General features: G+C 36.2%; 1 protein-coding gene across 1 annotated transcript in view; it reads right to left on the bottom strand.

Moving 5' to 3' along the window:
* Positions 1-12,279: 12,279 nt before the first annotated feature.
* The window catches only part of FUT9 (fucosyltransferase 9), a 161,241-nt gene continuing 152,435 nt past the window's right edge, over positions 12,280-21,085 (bottom strand). The window contains exon 3 of the mRNA XM_036249310.1: positions 12,280-13,367. Coding sequence (XP_036105203.1) covers positions 12,280-13,359 — 1,080 coding nt within the window. The 5' untranslated portion in view covers positions 13,360-13,367. The remainder of the gene's footprint in view (positions 13,368-21,085) is intronic.

Here is a 21,085-nt window from a genome sequence, read left to right on the forward strand (position 1 = left end):
TGAGAGCTGAAAAACACTAGTAGAAGCCAGATTTAAAGAAATGTATATGATTGCTACCAAATGAGGAAATAACCTTTAAGAAGTTACTGCCTTATTCCAGGGTAACAAATGGTGGAGGCCCGGCTGACTAAAAGGGGCAATGGCCGCAGACGGAAGAAAGGGGACATATTTAAGAGATATTTCATGGTCAAGTGGATGTGTAGTAAAGGAAAAGAAAGAATAAAGAATGATTTCTAAGCTTTTAAGCAACATAATTTGTGACAGGTAAGTAAATAAAAAAAGTAGAAACTCCTAAAAAGCTGAACTCCTTTCATAGTGGGTTATCCAAGGCAAGGCATTTGTAGGAAGTTAGATGACAGTAGGCACTTGGAAATTTGAAGCTTATGTCTATAGAGAGAAATCTATAATAGATACATACACTTGGAATCTTAGCCTATTGAGAATTGGCAAGTCTATAGCTCCGAATAAAAACAATTAGGAGTATGTAGAATAGTAAATTGAGGATGAATGGCAAGGCATCTTTCAAGCTGGATCAAAGCTGAATGAAGCCCTGGCTGGTTTCTCAGCGATTAGAGAGTCGGCCTGCAGTCCAGAGAGACCTGAGTTCGATTCCCACTAAGGGCACATACCTCAGTTGCAGTTTGTCCCCAACCCTGGTTGGGTTGTGCGGGAGGCAGCCACTCGATGTGTCCCTTTCACGTCAATATTTCTCTCTCTCTCTCTTCCTTCTTCCTCTTTTTCCCTCCCACTCTATCTGAACAAAAAAATGGAAAAATGTCCTCAGGTGAGGATGAAGAAAAAATAAAACCTGAATGAAGATAGTTGGATATATTCTCCTATCCCCCCACACACAATTAAAATCATTAATAGATCTAAGTAGCCCCAAGTCCATTAAAATAATTCAAGATTAAGGAATAGAATAGTTTAGAATAGTTTATATATGTACACTATCATTCTTTGATTTGGTATTTGTAATAAATGTATAATCTATAAAATGTTTATTTGGTTTTGAAATTTTCACTATACATAGGATATCTAGATTTGCATGTAACTGAAAATGGACTTTCTTGAGTGAATGATTTTTAATGTAAGAATTATAAATAACCAGCACTGTTTTGCACATTGAAATTAAATTCTTTTATTTTAAATATTCACAGTACAGGAATTCATTAAGCCTGAATAGAACATCATTATTTACACATCCAAAGAATAACTCCAGTGGTAAATCAGTGAAGTACTTACACTAAATATAGGAAATATGATTGGAGAGATTTCTTCTTACACATATAGGCTCAAGTCCTTTACATATTTATTTCTGCCTTGGGATCTTAGCACAGATTGCTGAAATCATTATTAATTTTTGAACAAAATTTCACAAAATTTTAATCATAACAATCATACCATATATTTATAAGCTCATAAAGACATCGATGGAATCTACATTGTGATGGTATTTTTAAGAGAAGGAAATTTCAAATAACATTTGCAGTATAATTTGTGGAAAACACACACGTTTTCCAAGTAGCTGAATTTATAGATTCCCTATGGCATTTTGCCTTCCATGGCTTATTAAAATATTGACTTAGCTGCCATAACATTTTATGTTATTTACAGATTGAATCTATGAAGGGACAACAATATGATAGCAAACTAAGAGCCCAGATCATTATTTGCTGAATGGGATATACATACAACATCCTGGTTGGTGAAGTTGGACTGACTACTCACCATTTGGACTAATGCTTTACTCTGGGATGTAGCAAGGCCCTGTTGTAGGATTTTCACTTGGAGTAGTAGCTAGAGTCAACTTTTATTATCATTTTATTAACTTCACTGAAGCTGTTAAAATGAATGGAATGAACCAAACTTCTGTAAATAAATAAATAAATAAATGTATAAATAGGATCCCAACTCTTTTAATAACATAGCAATGAAATTACCTTCCAACAGTGTAAATGCTTATATTGGTGTTTTAAATCACCATGTGCTATGTTCTAGCGTTAACATAATATGATGAATGATTTATTTCATTGGGGTGGTGGTCATTGGTCCACAATATTATCTGTTTGGAATTAAGCCCTTTCAAAAGCACAAGTATATTTTCTGAAAAAGAACACAAATCGAACACAGAAATGAAACTTCACTGAATAATTCCTGTTCCTAAAGACTACTGCAAATTATCAGCATGTAGAGGCTTGGTCTCTGCAGCCAAATTTCATATTTTCTATGCAACAACTTTTTTTCTTAACTACCTAAGTTACAGAGAAAAAGATTGAATTTACTCCCCCCCTCCCCCAGACACCAGTTACACTGATTGGCTGTCCATACTACCTGGATGTTCTATGCTTTTACTCAATTTAGTGTCCTGTTGACCTGGCCTCAAATTACCCCCACCCCAGCAGTAGTACTGATTTTGGTAGTGTACAAAAAAAAAAAAAAAAAAAAAAAAAAGACATAACATTTTTGATTGTAGAAAAAGCTGCCAGAATATTGTGTTCATAGTTTTGAACTATTAACATGATTTTTTTCCCATACCTTCATGCTTTATTATACTAAATTGCTACACAGTAAATTGTATCATTTGCTAACAAGTGATTTTATTTGTTGTATTTTATTGCCAACAAGAAGAAAATTGAGGTGGAAGACAAATTTACCACAATATGCTACAATATTAGAAAAAAAGCAAAGCAGCTTTGTCTATTGGCTCATTAGCACTAAGAATAACATTTTCACTTTACTAAAGTTTAAAAAAAGACTTTTGAAAGGACATGAACCATGCACATGGATTGAGATGTGCCTGTGTGTGATTTGGCAGTGTAAATTCCCCCAAGTTTGCATGATTCACCAACAGCATGCATTGTCCCTCTAATATGGCACAATCTTAATATCATATAATTTCTAACACATTTTATTTCAAACATGCACTGGCTACTAAAATAAGATTTTAAAGAAAAGCTGATGTTTGATATAAAATAATCATGTTTTTCAAGTGTGGAAAAATACTCTACAAAAAAATAAGTAGAAAAGTGATTTCTGATCAATGTATGATTTTATCTATAAAAATTCAAATGACCAATTAGTGTGCTTACAACAACCTCATGGGTCTGCATCACAGTAATAACACATACAGAAAGTTAATAGCATTAAACAACTATTAGCACAATGCAATTAAATCCTTATCAGAAATAACAGGAATCTATAAACTGTACATTTGGCTTTTAGGTTTCAGGGTGTTTTTAAGAGTCTGCTTAAATATAACAATACAGTAGTGCAAAATCACATCACATTAATAAAACATACAATTACCATCCACATAGTTTGTGGATTGCTGACCCCTATAGTTCAGATTCACTAGAATTGGCACGTTTTGTTTTGTCATGATCATTTTGATCTTTCTTACTTAAGTAGGTAGGTTGATTCAAAGTTATACATAAGCTACATAAAAAGGTATAAGCATATGTGTATCTCTATGTGTGTTCTTGAAGAATGAGATATGAGGAAGCCTGTAAAGTCCCCATTCTTCATTTGCTAAACTGCATCGCAGCTTTCTGCCTTAGCAGCCCTTTAGTTAGAGCTCCTAAAGAAATTGTGTGGTAACTTCTTTCCCTCCTTTCTGATGGCTCGCAGAGCAGTGACAGCCATATGGAAGAGAAAAGGAAGAAAAGAAGGAACATTCTAGAATATATGGCAGCCATGCCTGGTGCCAGGCTAATTAAACCAGAATGTCTAACCCATCAATCAACACTTATTAAGAGCTTCTCGGAGATTCTAATGTGAACATCCCATCGACAGATGAGACATCTGAGGCTCAGAAGAGCTAGTGACTTATACAATAGCTTGTGCAAACTAGAACTTGGTTCTGATCCTTAGTCTATTGTTCCCTTTCTTGTTTCTTGTCGCCATTTTTTCCTTCCTGCAGCTTCGTGTACTTGAACCTACCTTTAGAGGTTTAGCTCTTTACTTTTGTCCTTTAAAACCTCTATGATACATATGTGCTGTGTGGTTTCAGAATAAACCATATTATTCCAGGGAAGGTGACTGAGCTCAATCATTTTATCCAAATGATTTTGACCAGTTGCATTTCCTGCAGCAAACATTCCTTCTTACCTTTGTCTTATACATGATTTATAAAAATGGTATTTTTGTATTGTCACAATTACTTCACTAACCCTGACTCCTAGTATAAGACAGAGGTAAGAAGGAATATTTGTTGGGGGAAATGCAACTGGTTAAAATTATTTGGATGACTTAGGGAAGGTGGGTGAGAAGAGATAAACCAAAGAACTTATATGCATATGTGCATAACCAGTGAACACAAACAATAGTTTGGTGAAGTGGGTGGTGGTGGTTATGGGGAGCAGGGAAGAGGAGGTCAATGAGAAAAAAAGGAGGGACATCTGAACTATTTTCAGCAATAAAGATACATTTTAAAAATCAATTAAAAAAAGAGAAAAAAAGAAAAAACCCCACATGAATAAAAATACTGATTTTGAAGGTTGACATCATGCTGATAGCTCTAAAGATTTAACTTTTTATTTAAGAGTAAAAAGAGTACCATTATTTTTGCCCATTTTTTCCTGTCTCCATTTCCAATGCCACATAGCCTGTAGACCTTTAGGGCAAGAGCTCTCATTGATTTGAATGTAGAACACCTATAGCTGAACCTTTTTTTTTTTTAAAGTAAATTCCTGTGTTCAACTATGTTAGTCTTTGTTCTTTGATTTTTGAGATAGATAATCTGTGTTCTAAAAAAGTAAACTGCTCCCAGTTTTACATAGCAATCGGATATGCTCAGTTTGTTCAAGGGCTCTTAAAGAATGAAGCCAGTATGTGGAAGCCTGATCTAATTGCAGCCTCTGGAGACACATATCCTGCCCTAGATGACGTGAGTTCTCTCCTGGCAGTCTCGCCTTAGATGAGGATGGCATCTTCAGGATCGTCTCATCCCAAGGGCTGAAGGTGGCTAATGAGGCCAATTTGAGATCTGGGGATGCATTCTGATTGCTGGCACATGCTTCTTGCATAATGAGTAGTACTGGGTTGTTCATTTCGTTTGGGTACCATTTCTGCCAAGCCTGCTCTTCCATCTCCTACACCCTCATGAATAAAAATGGGATGCAGCCATGTGTACAAAGAGTCACTGTAGTTAACATACCTCTTTGCAGAAGTCATTCTTAAAATTTTTCAGATAAATCTTAAATTTGTTTTTCATAATGAAATTTCAGCTAGCTGTAAACTTAACATACTTTACATATATGCAACTAATTCAACAATTAGGTTGCCAGAGAACTCAGAAAAATAATTCAAATTTTGAAGTTTTCTGATGTTGTATCTGTAGCAAACATTCTACATTCCTAATATTCTTTAAAACAAGTAGGAACTAACCAAAAAAAAAAAATTACTACTTTGAATATTATTGATTTTTTTCACGCATAAATATATTTTTAAGTTTGCTTTCTTTTGTTTTATTACAGTATAGTTTAGAACTTGTGCACATGAATAGTTGAGATTATTTGTGTCAAAATTCTGTTTATTATACAATTAATTAAAGTAGTCTTAATCACAGTCTGGCAAAGAATTATTTTATTTCTACACGACTAAACAAATATTTCCGTTTATTAAATTTATACACTATCATTTAAAAGTAACTTTTAGCATTATTATTATTTTTTTTAATTTAGGAAAAGTAGATGAGGACTTGATACTTTTTCTAACTTTATTGTTAATTAGTTTGGGGCTAAACTAGTGGACCAGTTAAAGTGATGGACTAAGTCAAGTTGTTGAATATTTCTAAACCTCTTTCCTTACCGGAAAGTGATCTCTGAGAATCTTCCTGCTCTTGCGTTCTGTGACTTTAGCTATACAACTGATAATATGCTACATTGACTGTTAATTACTGATTGCTCTTAACAATGAGGAAAAATTAGGTGTGTTGGGTTCCAATTATTTTAAGAAACAATGTGTTTAGTAATGCTTATGCACTGCCAGCTCCCACCCGCTTCCATTACTTAGTAATTACAAAAGACAAATGCACACTTCTACACTATGTTTTTTTGTTTCTCTTCTGAAGATCATTCCTTTGGCTTATTCAAATTTGCAATGATTCTTATAAGCTATCTGCTTAAGTTTTCAGAGTTTTAGCACTAAAATTGTGGAAATAGATTTGGATTCTTCACAGTGATTTTTTAATATAATAAATGATACTAATTAAACATATTATTTAATCAATTAAGTATCATTTTATTTGTCCTCACACAAAAAAACCCCCAGGAAGATGCTGCCTCCATTTTACAGATGCAAAATCTGAGGCTAAGGGTCCTGTCTCAAACCACTTGGGTCAAATCTCTGAAGGGCGGGTTTGGGCATCAACAATTTTAAATCCTCACTAGGTGATTCAGATGTGCACCCGAGCTTGAGATATGCTGCTATCTATACACCATTCAACTTTAAACAATCTGGAGACTATAAATAAACGGATCCACATCAAGGGATTAATCAGTACCATGCTTGTGCACAAAATTATTAGGCGTAGAGAATGTCTAGGCTCTTGAAGTAGAGAAATATGTTAGTGACATAATCAGAAGGAGTCCATGTGAACTAAAGAAAGGCTGTAGCTCAAACCAATGGAGCAATAGAATACTTTCCATTTAACTGGTAGCTAAGATGCAAACCTCAAACCTGACAGCACATCAGAACTGCGTGGGGAGACTTGGAAAATACAGAGTCCAGCTCAGATCTCAGACCCAGAGGATTAGAAGCTATGGACTAGTAACACTTTTGAAAGTTTCTTGTGCGGCTGATATTGGCAGTCCCAAGGACTCAGTGTGTGACTGAGAACTGCTGGCTTAGGATGGCTCATAACCTATAGCACGGAACAGAAAAACTTAGAAAATGCACTGAAAACATGTTTTTTTGTGTTTTCTTTTTAAAATTTATTTTATTTTAATTATTTGACGATATTCCAATTGCATGAGCAAGGCTCAGAAATCAGTATTGTTCAAAAACACATCTGGCGATTCTGGTTCAGGTGAACTAGGAACCAGGTGTTTTAGAACACTAACAAAAGGCAGCTGACATTGAGAGTTTCTTTTAAAAAATATGTACTTTCAAACTAAGTCAAATGAGTAAATATGTACTAACCACAAGTTTAAAAACAACTAAGTTGCCTAGATGTACTCAATCTGGTTTAAAGCATGTTCCCCATTTTATTGCCATCTGGGGTTTGACTATGAGCCTTCATTGACTCCCTAACATTCTGCATCAATAAAAAATTTTAGATTATTGTAATAAAAATATGGATGGCATAGAAAAATCTAAAATATTTTAAAACAATGCCCAGTATACAGTTGGTTTTCTGCAGACAATTAAGGTCTCAGTGAGTAGTGACTACATGAATTGTAAAGGACTTAGGTAGAGAATGCAGGGGAGGAAGGAGTTAAAGGAGGAAGGTTAGTTAATTAATCACTTGCTATATTCTAAGCCCTGGACTGGGTTCTTTCCATATATTAGTTTAAGTAACCAGTTTCATACTTTAAACGTCTGTTCAGAGAAATAAAAGGGAAATCGGCTTGGAGTAGTTACATCCAAAAAATTATTTTGAGATGGTCATTGGAATTTCACATGCAAATACATGCATATATCAGTTTAGATTTTAGATGTGAGAAGTAATACTAGAGGAAAGCTTATAAACAACAAAGTACAGAGAGGTTCATTGGTGTACTCAAAATTACAGTTTGTTAAACCAATAATCCAGCCTAGCATTATTCATATATCCGAATATCGGGCTATCATTTTTGTTCTGTTAACTGCTCCACATAATGCTTATGAATATGGATGCATTCAATATGAATTACTAAGAGGGAGAGCACTTTAGATAGTAGTAGAGTTTATCCATTTGCAAAATGCTACAAAATCTCTAGATGAGAGATATCCAGAAAAAAAAATACCACCTTAATTGACGATGTTTGCAATACAGAGTGCAGTTAGGGAGAAAATAAACTATTTTCTCTCCATGCACAGTCTGGTAATAAATATGGGCCTCACAGTGCTTGCACTTTATGTTCGCCTTAAATACTAATTGCCTTTCCTATTAAAAAACAGTTGTTATGTTAACATTTGAATAGAGTGTTTACATGTTTCAAATCCTTTATAATCTTTCTGAAATGTTACTTCTTTTGGGTTCTTAGAATCTAGTAAGACTGGCAGGACATAAAATGCCTTCCTTTGCATCCAGGCAGCAAACTGACCAATGAAATAGTGTAAAATAGCATCTCTAACTGATAACAATAAGCTGGAACTGCTATCACATTTTTAAAAATATTGTGCATGAATGCAATGTTTTTTATTCATTCAACAATATTTGCTGAGATCCTCCTCTGAGTTAGGTGCTATGCTTATCTTTTAGATCCTGAAGTTTGTTATATTTAGCAACTTGATTATAATTAATTTGTTAAAGAAGTTCTAAATGAGATCAGTGTTCAAAGGAATTCAAAGACATACTTAAGCACAAAATTGTAATGTAAGGATCTAAACCTTGTTTTAATACTATTAATTCATACAAAGAAATTTTCTAGGTGGTTACCTTAAGACTCATGGAATTTAGTTTGAAAACAGGCCAGCAAAAAGATTTCAATAATACTGTTTTCTATTCTTTTCATATTTAACCTCCAGTTGGAGGTGAAACTTTAAAGGCTCAGCAAATAATTCTTAAAAGTTTACACATTTACACCTCAAATACTCTGAGCTTTCTAAGCCCTCACAACAGAAAACATTTCTGGGCATTCTAGGACTATCAGGACCTCTTCAGTAAATATAAAAATTTTAAACTGTTATTGATTTCCCACTAAGGTAGTTTTTACCAGTTTCTGCTTCATATTTTTTAATTTATGGCTGTCATAAAATATGATTGTCATTTTTTTCTCCAGAGTTTAATACTGCTGGATATAAAGAATTCAGTATATATTCTTACTAATAAGGCTTATAAAAATTAACATATGTTCTTACTAGTAAAGCCTACAATGATTGATATTTAAATAATCAGAACACTGAAGGTAATCAATTTTTGATATTTTGAAATAAAACTTTTTAAATGGTCAATTCTATTTTTCTAGCCACAATTTATCTCCTGGAATAATTGGTATTATAATCATCAGCTGCAAGCCAATTTTGTCAAATCAATATCATAATCAATATCATTCACCATGAAATATCCTTAAAAAGACTTTAGCAGTCCACAGGATTTATTGAAAGAGGGGCTGAGAATCATACTCTATCTTGAGAGTTGCATTTCACTTAAATGTAGTGAAAGCCCATTTTCTTCTACTGAAGCTCAATTCCTAAAATTTTTAAACCAGAAAGAATGCTAACAAGTTCAATGCTGTATTTACATATACTTTTTCAAGAGTCAAAGTGCTTCCGTGTAGAGTGTATCATTCTATAGACCCTAATAATACCATCTAGGCATTCACATTTTCTAGGAATTGAGACATACCTCCAAGATAAAATGAAAATACTCTGAAAAAGAACATAGGATTAAGACATACAGGCCCTTGGATTTTAATCTTGGCTATGTCACTAGCTCTAGGGTGTGTGAGTGTGAGTGTGTGTGTGTGTGTGTGTGTGCATGTCTTCAATAACTAGAATAAAGAGATTGATTTGTAAACATTGCTATAATTCCTTCTAGCTCTAAAACTCACAGACCAATGGATCCAGAACTGAAGGGTCCAATTGTCTCATTTATTTTGGCACTTCCAATTCAGAAAACTTATTCTGGGACTTGGTAATGAGTTTTCAATATATAGATGTTCCAGTTAATCACTTAGTATCATTGCCTTGGCTTAGGTCATATTATCAGCATGTGATTATAGCCACAGTCTACGGATGAGTCCAAATCCATAGTTGACAACAGAGGCAATGCTCTCAGGTTTCTAGTTTATTAATCTCACGAGCATCCACCACAGCAAAGGTGGCTTGTCATGACTTTTCAGCTTTTGAAGAAAGCAGGTGTTTTCTAAACTTGTTTGTAATAAACCCCCTTTCTGTCCCTATACTTTTCATAGGTCAAATAGATAACAAAGTAAATGTAAATGAATGAATATGATGGTTTTAACATGACAAAATAATGTGTGTGGTGACCATTCCTTATTTAGGAGGGCATCCAAACAGACACACTATTTCTTGAGTCAGTGTGGTGAGAAGAGATAAGATGGAGGGAATTTACACTGGGTCAAATGAATAAACAAAATTTTGGCAAATTTGCTTTCTTATTTTCATTAAATTAGCAATGACTCACATAAACTCCATTGAGAATAAGATATGAATAAACAGACTCAATGGAAGGTTTTCTGGATCTCTCCACTTAATTGTAAGCTACTTCAAGGCAGTCATAGTTTCTTGTTCATCTTTGTCCCTGCTGAGGGCATTGCCTGACACAACATGCCTATTCAACCATGGGTAAAGAAATTATTCTGAGGATCGAACAATCCTCCATCCAATACAGGAACCTTCCTTTGTTCAGATTCTTCTAGTGCTCTAGAAAGCTCATTCCCTCACGGTGGTCCTATTAGAAACAGCTGGGACCTCCTTCTTAGTGAATTGAAATGCACCCCTCTCTAAATTGATGTAGAAGATTGTGGATTTGAGTTCTGCTGATGTGACATGTAATAGGACTATTAGAATAAGTGGCAGATAGAGTCAAATAGACCTCATCGGAACATTTTAATTCTTTTTGAGAATTTTTACCCTGAATGGAATAAAGTCATTACAGGTTCATTTCTTAAAGAATCCTTAGCATCCTGCCTTGGCCGGTTTGGCTCAGTGGTTGGAGTGGCAGCCTGCAGACTAGAGAGTCCAGGGTTCAGTTCCCGCTAGGGGCACGTACCAAAAAAATAAATAAAAAATCCTTAGCATCCCATCTATTCTCACCTGCTGTTCTATGCTTATATCCAGCACTTAACCTTAGGGAGGAGAAATGCTGTACAGTAACTAAGTTCACAGGTGATTTCCCCAAAAGCTTGATATAATGACGAATTTAGTTTGGCTCTGTAAAGTCCTTAGGGCCATGGTTATATGTGCTATAATATAAATAATTACTAATGAGGAATTGAAAACTTCATCTCTAGTGAGTACCTCTATGCTAGAACTGTCACTTCATTGAAACAAACAAAAATTTTTCCATGGTGTTCTATGCCATTTATTATTCATTCATTCAACAAATACTCATTGAGATCTTATAAATCCTCATTTTATTACATCTTATATTTAACTCCTTGGTGATCATCTTATTTAGGTTCTTTTAAATGATAGTGCACATTTTTCAAATGTTATGTTTATTTATTTGTCTATATGGTAGAATAAAACTTTTAAATAATGGGGCTGGAGAAAACATTTTGAGTTGATATGTTATTAAAAAGTGTATGTCTATGTGCCATTTATAAATGTGATTTAATCTATACATATCTTTTTGTTATATGAGAAAATTATTTTTATAATAATGTATAATCAGGATCAAAAAAAGCACTGCCTCAGATTTTTGTGTTATTAGGATTATTTCCTAGATACTAAAAATCCCAACAAATTAGATATTTAAAAATACTTGAGTCATTTAACTTAAGATCATGAGAACAGAGGCTGCAGCTGCAGGTCAGCTTAATAAAAATAAATGGGAAGTCTAAGAGTTTCCTGACTAGAACAGTTCTGCTTCACTATCTTTCGTATTCACAATGTAGATACTTCTGCCTTCACAAACGTGGTAAAAAGGTAAGAAATAGATCAAATAGAGACAGTTGCACAGTTTGTTCAACTTCGAAGTCAAAGAGGTTAGAATTCAATTACAAATACTTCTCATTTGTATTTTGCAGACTTGGAACCAGAGATTATAACCTTTATAATAGTTCATGTGAAAATAGTTCATGTTTTAAGATGTGCACCTTCATTTCCCAAATAGATTAAACAGATGATCAATGTACAAACGGTAATTGTATCACAAACTTACAGTACAGACAACTACAAAACTATGAAAAAGACAATGTTTACAAATGACAGTGAAGAATAAATTATTTTTCAGTGCACATAATTAGGTATATACAGGATAATTTAAAACCAAATGGAGTGATTGCTAATGCTGAGCTCTTAAAAATCTTCATCAAAATATACATTACCCGAGAGAGTGATCAAAATGAATTGTGAGAGAAAAGCAGAATGTTGTCTCTCTTTTCATCCTCCAAACTTGAATGATATTTCATCAAAATAATTTGCCAGTTGTGCAAATGTTGGAAAACTCTAATTCCAAAACCACTTCTCTAAATTACCAACGGATTTATATTCCTGATGCCTTTTTACGTGATCACAAGCCAAGCATGCATGTGACTCCCAAAATCGTGGAAGATTTACTGTGAAATCTTTCCTCCAGTTAAAGTAGCTAAGGTATAACTTATTGTTCTTGTCGACTTCCTTCAGATACTTCGCTAGCTCACTTGGAGAGTTATAATCTTCCACATGAATGAATGAATCTGCTGGGATATAATTTTCATAGTTTTCCCTAGATGGTCCCAGAACAACAGGCACAGAGCCAGCCAGGAAAGCATTGTAGAGCTTTTCTGTGATGTAATCTTTGTGGATTGAGTTTTCGAAGGAAAGGTAAAATTTGCAAGTAGATATGGTAGGGATCAAATTTTTATCATTCACGTACTCTCCAAATGCTTGCCCATAGGTATGGATTTCAATACTTTTGCTTAGCTCATTGTAATACTTGACCCTGGCGTGCTCAGGGTTCCAGTTACTCACAACCCAGCACACTAACTTCTCTTTGCTTGGCACTTCAAACACGAAGGGGTTTGTGCTCACCGTCAAGAAGCCATAAGGCACTTGGATATCTGAGTCACGGCGATAAGTCAGGGTGAGATTGAATAGGTGCTCAATGCCACTCTTTTGGGGGGTGTGAGTTGGTGATTCCAAATTCATCCAAATCCATTTCTGGAACGGTGGCCTCGCCTGCTGAGGTAAATTAGTCAGATCCCAACTGATGTCTCGGTGATGGATCAGAACGGCGTGAGATTTGTTGTAAAGCGCCCGGTCTGTTGTGAGGTGGCATCCTTGGATGTTGAACATGGCTTGGCAGGAGGTGAGGTCAAAGGTCTGCCCAAATGGCCACACCCAAATCAGAATGGTAGTTGTATTAAAATAATCTGTTTTGGTGGTGAAGAAATTTTTCATCTTCAGCACAGAGCTGGTTGACTCCATGGGACTGAAGATCCAGCTGTTTGTGGGCTTGATGTAAATGAGGAGACAGGCCATAAAGCAGCCCAGGACAATGCAGACAACTAAAAATGGACGAAGAATTCCTTTGGATGCTGATGTCATAATTTTTTCTATGAAACAGAGAGAGAGAGAGAGAGAGAGATAAAGGGATAGGTAAGGGTAGGGATGAAGGATTAATCATAAATACAATTTGAGATAAACAGGTTGTAATCCTAAAATACACCCACTCATAAAATCAATGAATTTTCCTTTTTAGTGTTACCAGACCTCTGAGAGAAATACAGCTTTAATTTTAGCCAAGGAAACTGCTTTTAAAAGAAAGTTTGCCCTAAGTGCTACAAATGAGTCAGAATTTGTTATATGTGTACCGTCTATGTTACAGCTTGTTTCTCTTCAATGCCATCCTTACCTGTTATAATTTTATTTGCTTGGTGAAAATGGCACAACAGGCTGTCATCAGCAAAGCTTTGATAAAAGTTTTAGTATTTTGAAACTACACCACACTTGTGAACATTTCCCAGTTGATAATCACTTATTTGCTGGGGTACTTTTTGAGATTGCAATATAACTTAGTAGTTCAGATGAAATTCACTTAGAAGACCAACTTCTAAGAAGAAAAAAGTTATGTTTCTTTTTTTTTTTTTTGCTGTAAGTTTATATTCACTGTTAAAATGCAAAAAGAGCCCTGGCCGGTTTTGCTCAGAGGTTAGAGTGTCGGCCTGTGGTCCAGAGAGACCTGGGTTTGGTTCCCACTAAGGGCACGTACCTCAGTTGCAATTTGTCCCCGGCCCTGGCTGGGTTGTGCGGGTGGCAACCACTCGCTGTGTCCCTTTCACATCGATTTTTCTCTCTCTCTGTCACTCCCACTCTATCTGAACAAAAAAATGAAAAATGTCCTTGGGTGAAGATAAAAAACAAAAATAAAACAACATGCTTAAAAAAAATGCAAAAAGATAGTCATCCTGTAGAAAACAGCAACTCTTGACATTTGTTTTTGTTTGTTTTGATTTTTTTTAGTAAGTGCACTAATGCAAAAACTGGATAAATTTAAACCACTCATTGTTTAATTTAAGACATTTTTTCTTACCATTTTTTGTTACCTTTAATAATTTTGTACCATACCCAATATCTCTTAGGATGTGATAATCAAATGCCCTATTGACATTAGAACAACATTCTCACTTATGTAATATTGGACCTTTAAAAATAGTTTTTCTTAGCATTAAAATAATATTAGTATTATAAAAAAATAATAAATTCTCAAAAGAAAATAATTAAATTTTATGGAGAACATTACTGGTTTTATGAATTTTAGCAGATTGCAGCTAAAAAGATGAGACAAGTCTTTTTACTTTTTTAACTAGCACACAGAGCTCTATTTCCTCTCTTTATTTTGTTTTTTCCTTCACGATTTAGCCCCTCTATGCCCTCTTCCACCTCCACTCCCTCCAATCACCACATTGTTGTCCAAGTCCATGAGTTCTCTCTCTCTCTCTCTTTTTTTTTTGTTCAACCCCACCTCCATCCCCAACCCCACCCCAACCAACAACACCATCCCTTCTCCACCAGAACTGTCAGGTGGCTCTCTATCTATGGGTCTGTCTCTATTTTTCTTGGTAGTTCAGTTTGTTTATATAAGGCTTTTTAATTTTTGTAACAGGACTATTGTCAAGGTTTTTCCATATGCCTCCTTATGAATATGAACACAAAGATAAAATATGTAATATGTTTGCAAAACTGTCTCAATCAAATTCTTGCAAATCCTCTGAAATTCTTTGTTCTCAACAAAATAATGCGGCTTTCAATTCCAAGTTTATTAAACTACTTTAAAGTCTTGATCAAAATTGGTGTAGAAACATTAGATGTCTTCTTAAAGAAAAGGGGGAAACTGTTCTTTATTTAAATAGCTAAATTTATGTGAACATTTTAAAAAATCCTATTTTCCGTTACATAGTTTTTCTTAAAACCTATGATATTTTCTATGTAGTGAAGCTTGATTTTGTTTGTCCAAAGATTCGGGACATTGCATCCCGGCCACATTGCTGAAGATAATGACTGGAATCACAGACTGAGACCTACTGTCAGAAGGAGCTTCAGACCTGTGAGGTCAATAACAAAGGAAAACAAAAAAGTGCATATAGAATATGTCAGGAACTATTAATTAACCCTTGAACGACAGAGAAAGTCAGAGAAGAATGTAAAAGAGATCTCAGCTATTTAGAACTAAATGACATTGATGGGACTAGTTATATTTGACCCTGCTTTATGCATTGAACTAGTCTGAGAATATCTCAGATTTTTTTCCAGAACCTGGGATCTACAGACTGAGAAAATTTACTGGGAGGATCTCCTTTCTAATGGGGTAATACTAACCTTCAGTACACATGATTTGACCAAGCATTGCAGTGTTGTGTTTCTTCCTGGGACACCAATATTTAATGATTTTAGACGTGTTCTCTCACTGAAAGTTTCCTTCAGTCCTTTTGAATTGAAATGCAATGGCAGAAACTATCTAAATAGATTATGTCAATTTAATATAATCAGGTTACAACTTGAATAGGTGCCGTTTAACAAATGCCCACTCTTAGCTAGGCCTGTGCTAAGCACTTTGCACATATCATTTCCTTTACTTCTCCTAGAACCGTTATCAAGGAAATGTTTTAACACCTCTTATTCACAGATGAGGAAATTGAGGGCCAGAGATATTAGTCGCTAGTTTAACCACTAGGTGAGGCTCTCTCTTACCTTCTTCAACCTTCTTTAAACAAGTAATACAAACACCAGTAATCCACTGAGGTACATTTGGCCCTCAACTGTCATTGTCTTGATCTTCCTGGTGTGTACGCTTTTCTCTACAATATAGAACTATTTGCCCATGTGTTACATTTAGATGCATTTCCCTTAACAACAACAACAACAACAAAATACCCAACTGTTATATGGTCCTTATTAGTGCCAAACATTGATTTGACATACAGGTTTCCTAGCACTAGATGAACAAAATCTTCCAGTTTTGCCTCTCCATCATGTCTCAAAGTTGGCATCTATCTGGTACATTTTAGTCCCATGACCGTTTCCTTGGCCAAATGAGAAAGAATTGGCCACTAGGCAGCAACAATGTTCTACCCACTGTGTGCCTTTCAGTTTTCCTGCTTCCTGGACACTTTTTATTATTAGAGGTTCTTCTTGTTAACTCTCTGCACACCCTCTCTTCTCAACTTTGCACTGCTGTTCATGGTCAATTACTCAACGGTAAGGGCAGTTACTCAGTAACCTCTGCTTTGTGCAGAAACTGTCAACAATGTTTGCCTTTAGAAGCCAAATTGGCATCCCCTTGACAGGAAACTTTCACCTATTCCTCAAAATTCAGCTGGATACGCAACGTGTCTTGAACTGTTCATGATATAACCTATTTTTAAAGCATCTGCAGTCATGTCACTATAGACAGCAATAAATATGTAGCATAAAGCAAATTGTAACAGTAAGTCATATAATTAAACTTTTTCAATTACATTCAATAGTTTCAATTTCTGGGGAAAAATATAATTTAAAGATTAACAGAATCTGGCCCTGGAAAGTTTGGCTCAGGGGTTGGAGCACTGGTCCAAGGACTGAAAGGTTGTGGGTTCAATTCTGGTCAAGGGCACGTACCTGGGTTTCAGCCCGGTTTGGGGTCCTGCCAGTCAACATGTCTCTTTCACATCGATGTTTTTATTCTCTCTCTCTCCCTTCCTTCCACTCTAGCTAAAAAAATCAATGGAAAAGTATCCTTGGGTGAGGATTAACAACAACAACAACAACAACAAACAGAATCTGTGGTAAAAGTACTACTTGATAAGACTAGGTATGCATACAATTCTGTTTTAAGAGAAGGTCATCATCAAGAGATGACCTTCAGTCACACTTTAAGAATGCCCTACTGAGTGGTAAAGAGTGGAAGAAAGCTTGTCGTAGAAAAGGTTCAGCTTGTGCTTCTCAAGCCATAAACAGCCTTCAAGGTATTAGGGAGAGAAATGGGAAACCGAGAACAGGAGGCTTCTTCGAGAAATGGTAATTCTACTTGAAGGTTTTTTTAGTTGTGTGTGTGTGTGTGTTTTGAGTCCTTATTTAAAGTTAAAAAGGCAGGGTATACTATTGAACAGAATTCGATACTTGACTTAAAATGTAAGCTAGAACAGGAGAGTGAGCTTTGCAACTTGCCACCTAAGACTTTATTTATAGGTTGCAGGCACCACCTACCTCTTCAGCTCACCTGTCTGTCTCACGCCAGCAGGCCTGTGAGGTTGAAGGAGATTTTCCCTACACCCTGAGGAATTCTTGCATCAATATGCTTGACATCATTGTGTGGTACACACTCTCTATTTGTGATGTGGGTGCACAATCAAACTATTCCTGATAAGGTGAGACAGTTTATTCTTGGTATGAATCTGTAAAGGTCATAGAACATTTGAACAGAACTCTGGATCCATTTGGAGATCTTCTGATCAACTCAGACAAACCCCAAAGACCAGAAGTGAATCACTGTCAAATTGGTAGGTGGACTAAAGTTAGAACGAGTTTTAAAAAATTATCACATATAGTCACATTGTGAGTTTTTCCCTGTTAAACAAAATTAAATTTGTAAAATGCTTCTGATAGTGTCTGCACCACAGAATGCACTAGGTTAGTGTTTGGGATTATGTTATTGTTCCCTGTTGACTGGTCAAGAATCAGAGCTCTTATCATAGTTGAAGTTCTCTTGAAATAATATATCCCTTTTAATTTCTAAGCAAATTATTACCAGTTCTAACAACATACACACAAACTCTTCTACATTCAAAACATACCTCATTATTAATTAGCTCTGGATAAAATATATAATAAAAACTTCTGCTGAATATAAGAATCAGTGTTTTTCAGTTGTTCATGGAATCAGTCTTTTTATACAAGGTTACTCCATAAGTGCATCGTACTGAAAGGATTCCATAGCAGGTATTTGCTGATTTTTACTGCCTGACAATCACTCTCTCTTTTTCTGATAATAGCACCCCAGTTTCCTGTTTGAACACCACCTATCCCAATCTTTGGGACTGTAGAGAACACCACCTGCCCTTTTCCTACAGGTGCTGAGCAGGGGAGACAAGTCATTCAAACTCTCTCTCTGGGACTTTGAACTTGAAGTGGAAAGGCTAAGAGGGGAAAACGTTGGACCTAATTAATCACAGTGGGGTTCCTTGAGAAGGCAATTTAGTAAACTGCTATCTGGGTCCAAGAAACTACACAGGATCCTGTCTTCCTGGGCTTGGTTTTTCAGGTGTTCCTTCAGTTCCAAGAGCTACTCCATAAGCTTACAATTATTTCTGTTTGTTTACATTAGTTACAATGGTTTTTAATGCTTGAAACAAAAACATTTTTTGAAACATCTTAATTAAGCAAAATAATTTTAATTAAAAAACCTGATTATCTCTTCTCTCTTTTTTTCTTTCTGCAGGATATGAAATGTATAATTTGAATCTTTTAAAATATGCCCATATTTTTATTAATAATAAACCATATATACATTCTCAAAACAGCAAAAAACTCTCTTCACTTTATGTTAAGTCAGAGACTCCACCCAGAGTGTAGGTATTTGGTGGTAGGTGGTGTCTCACTGAACACTTCGCACTCTGTTTAGGCAGGCTCAGAGACCAGTCTGTTCCTTATATCATCATTATAGTGTTTAGTACCACGCTATTAGTATGGATTTTTGAAAAAGTTTTCTGGATACTATCCTTTAAATTGCCCAGTTTTATTTATTTTGGGGCATTGTTTCCTTTGTTATCGTTGTGTTTTGCTTTTACTTCTCCCTACAAATTTTATGCTAAGATCTTTTACAAGAATAAAAATATAACCCTTATTCTTTCTATACTATATATCAAAACATATTCTGAAGGGGTGGTGGGGGGAGGGAAGAGATAAACCACAGAACTTATACGCATGTATGCATAACCAATGGACATGGACAACAAAGCTGGGGATGGGGTGGGGGGGTTGGGGAGGAGGGTTGAATGGGGTAAAAAAGGAGAAACATCTGTAACAAAAATAAAATTAAAAATAAATAAGTAAGCAAAATATATTCTGCCTCAAACTACTGTAAAATTTTGTATATTCATTGCTTCGCTTTCAAAGATTCCCTTGAAACCTCATATTCCACGGAGCCTTTCTCTGGGGCATTCCTGCTCTGAGTTCCCACAGTTCTCCCATTAGGTCCCGAGCCAGATGCCTCCTGTCTTTGGGAGAGATGCCATTTACTCTTTGGCAAGAAGACACTGGCTGATCTCGGGAATGCTGTCAATTGTGTTTGTGAACCCTGCTCAAAGACCTTTGGTAAATGTCTGGTATTTGCAGGCTAAGCCTCTGTTTTACTTCCTCCAAACACTGGAGAAGCTGCCAGCGACAATGTGGTTTTAGTCCTAGCCTTTTTCTGATTATTCCTCAGAACATGCTCTGGCACATACTAGAATTCCCTGACCTATTTCTGTAGTGGTTTCATCTTTAGGGACATTACCACCAAATGTCTCAAAATGTCTCTCTCTTTGTTTATTTTCCCTTTCATATTTGTCTCTGTGTGTTTCCTTGGGCGGGCAAGCCTCCAGCGCCTGCTTTCCTGATCTGCTAGCCTCTTCATCTGGGGCAGTTTCTAATTCCACGGCCTTTGAGATTGTCTTTTCAATTCAGGGACGAACCTTTAGGTTGATCTTTAATCTGTTCTCTTCTCTCTCTTCTCATAATCACTACTTTCTTAATCGCTGTGTGTATTCAAATCAGAAGCTCTATGTATGGGCTTCAGCTGCGGCTAAAAGAATCGAATCTGACACTGAGCCCAAGACGAACTTGGCCCGTGTGCCACTGGCCACAGGCAAGACCACAAACAGAGCTAGGGGCTGCTTTGTTGGCGTTTTCTGAGAACACGCTTTCTGGCTTTCCTGGAGGCTAACAGTCTTTCATAATTTGTCCATCAGCACCAGTACTTTCTATGATTATACCCTTGTTCTGGCCCATAGCAGCCAACCAGTGGAAATCAATAAAACCTTTTAAAAAACCCTCTCATTTTGGCCTGATATATTCACTATGTATTCTTGACCCTGAAGATGAAATCTCCTTCCTTTAATACATGACACAGAGCAATTAGCCCAGTGGATTCTCCTTGATAGGTCCCTGTCCTTCAAATCTACACCGAATCCAGCACCAAATACTGCCAATTTTGCCTCCTAATCATTCCTTAGATTAGTTGACTTCTCTCCATTTCCCTCAGTCAAACATCTATCATCTCTCATATGGACTGCTGACTGCTTTTTAAGTGGTCCACCTGGCACTCACTTTTGGTGCTAGCAATTCATTCACAGTGCGGTAGTCCAGTGGTTCTCGAAGTGTGGTACCCAGACTGACAGCATCAGCATCAGCATCAACAGGGAAATCTTTGAGGAATGAAATTCTCCCACCCAAACCCAGACAAAAGGAATCAGAAGCTCTGGGATGAGGCAATCCAGTGTGAAGAGTCCTTCAAGTGATTCTTACATGCACTGAAGTTCGAGAATCCCTGTAGTAGAGCCATGTTTTCAAACCACACGCTACATGATGTGCTTCTGTCCAAGGCCCTTCAGTGAATTCCAATTGCTTTTAAGATAATGTCAGAACATCTTAATGTGGCTTTACCAACCCGGGGTGTTGGGGACCCTGCCTCTGTTCCCGCCCTGAGTGCATTCCAAGCTGCCTTGTGCATTCCCTGCATTGCCATGCATGCCTGGTCCTGGGTGGGCTCAGCTCACTGCCCCAGGTCCTGCCTCTCTCTTCCCTCGAACAATTTCCC

The sequence above is a fragment of the Molossus molossus genome, unplaced genomic scaffold (genome assembly GCF_014108415.1).
Source record: "Molossus molossus isolate mMolMol1 unplaced genomic scaffold, mMolMol1.p scaffold_m16_p_8, whole genome shotgun sequence".
NCBI lineage: Eukaryota > Metazoa > Chordata > Mammalia > Chiroptera > Molossidae > Molossus > Molossus molossus.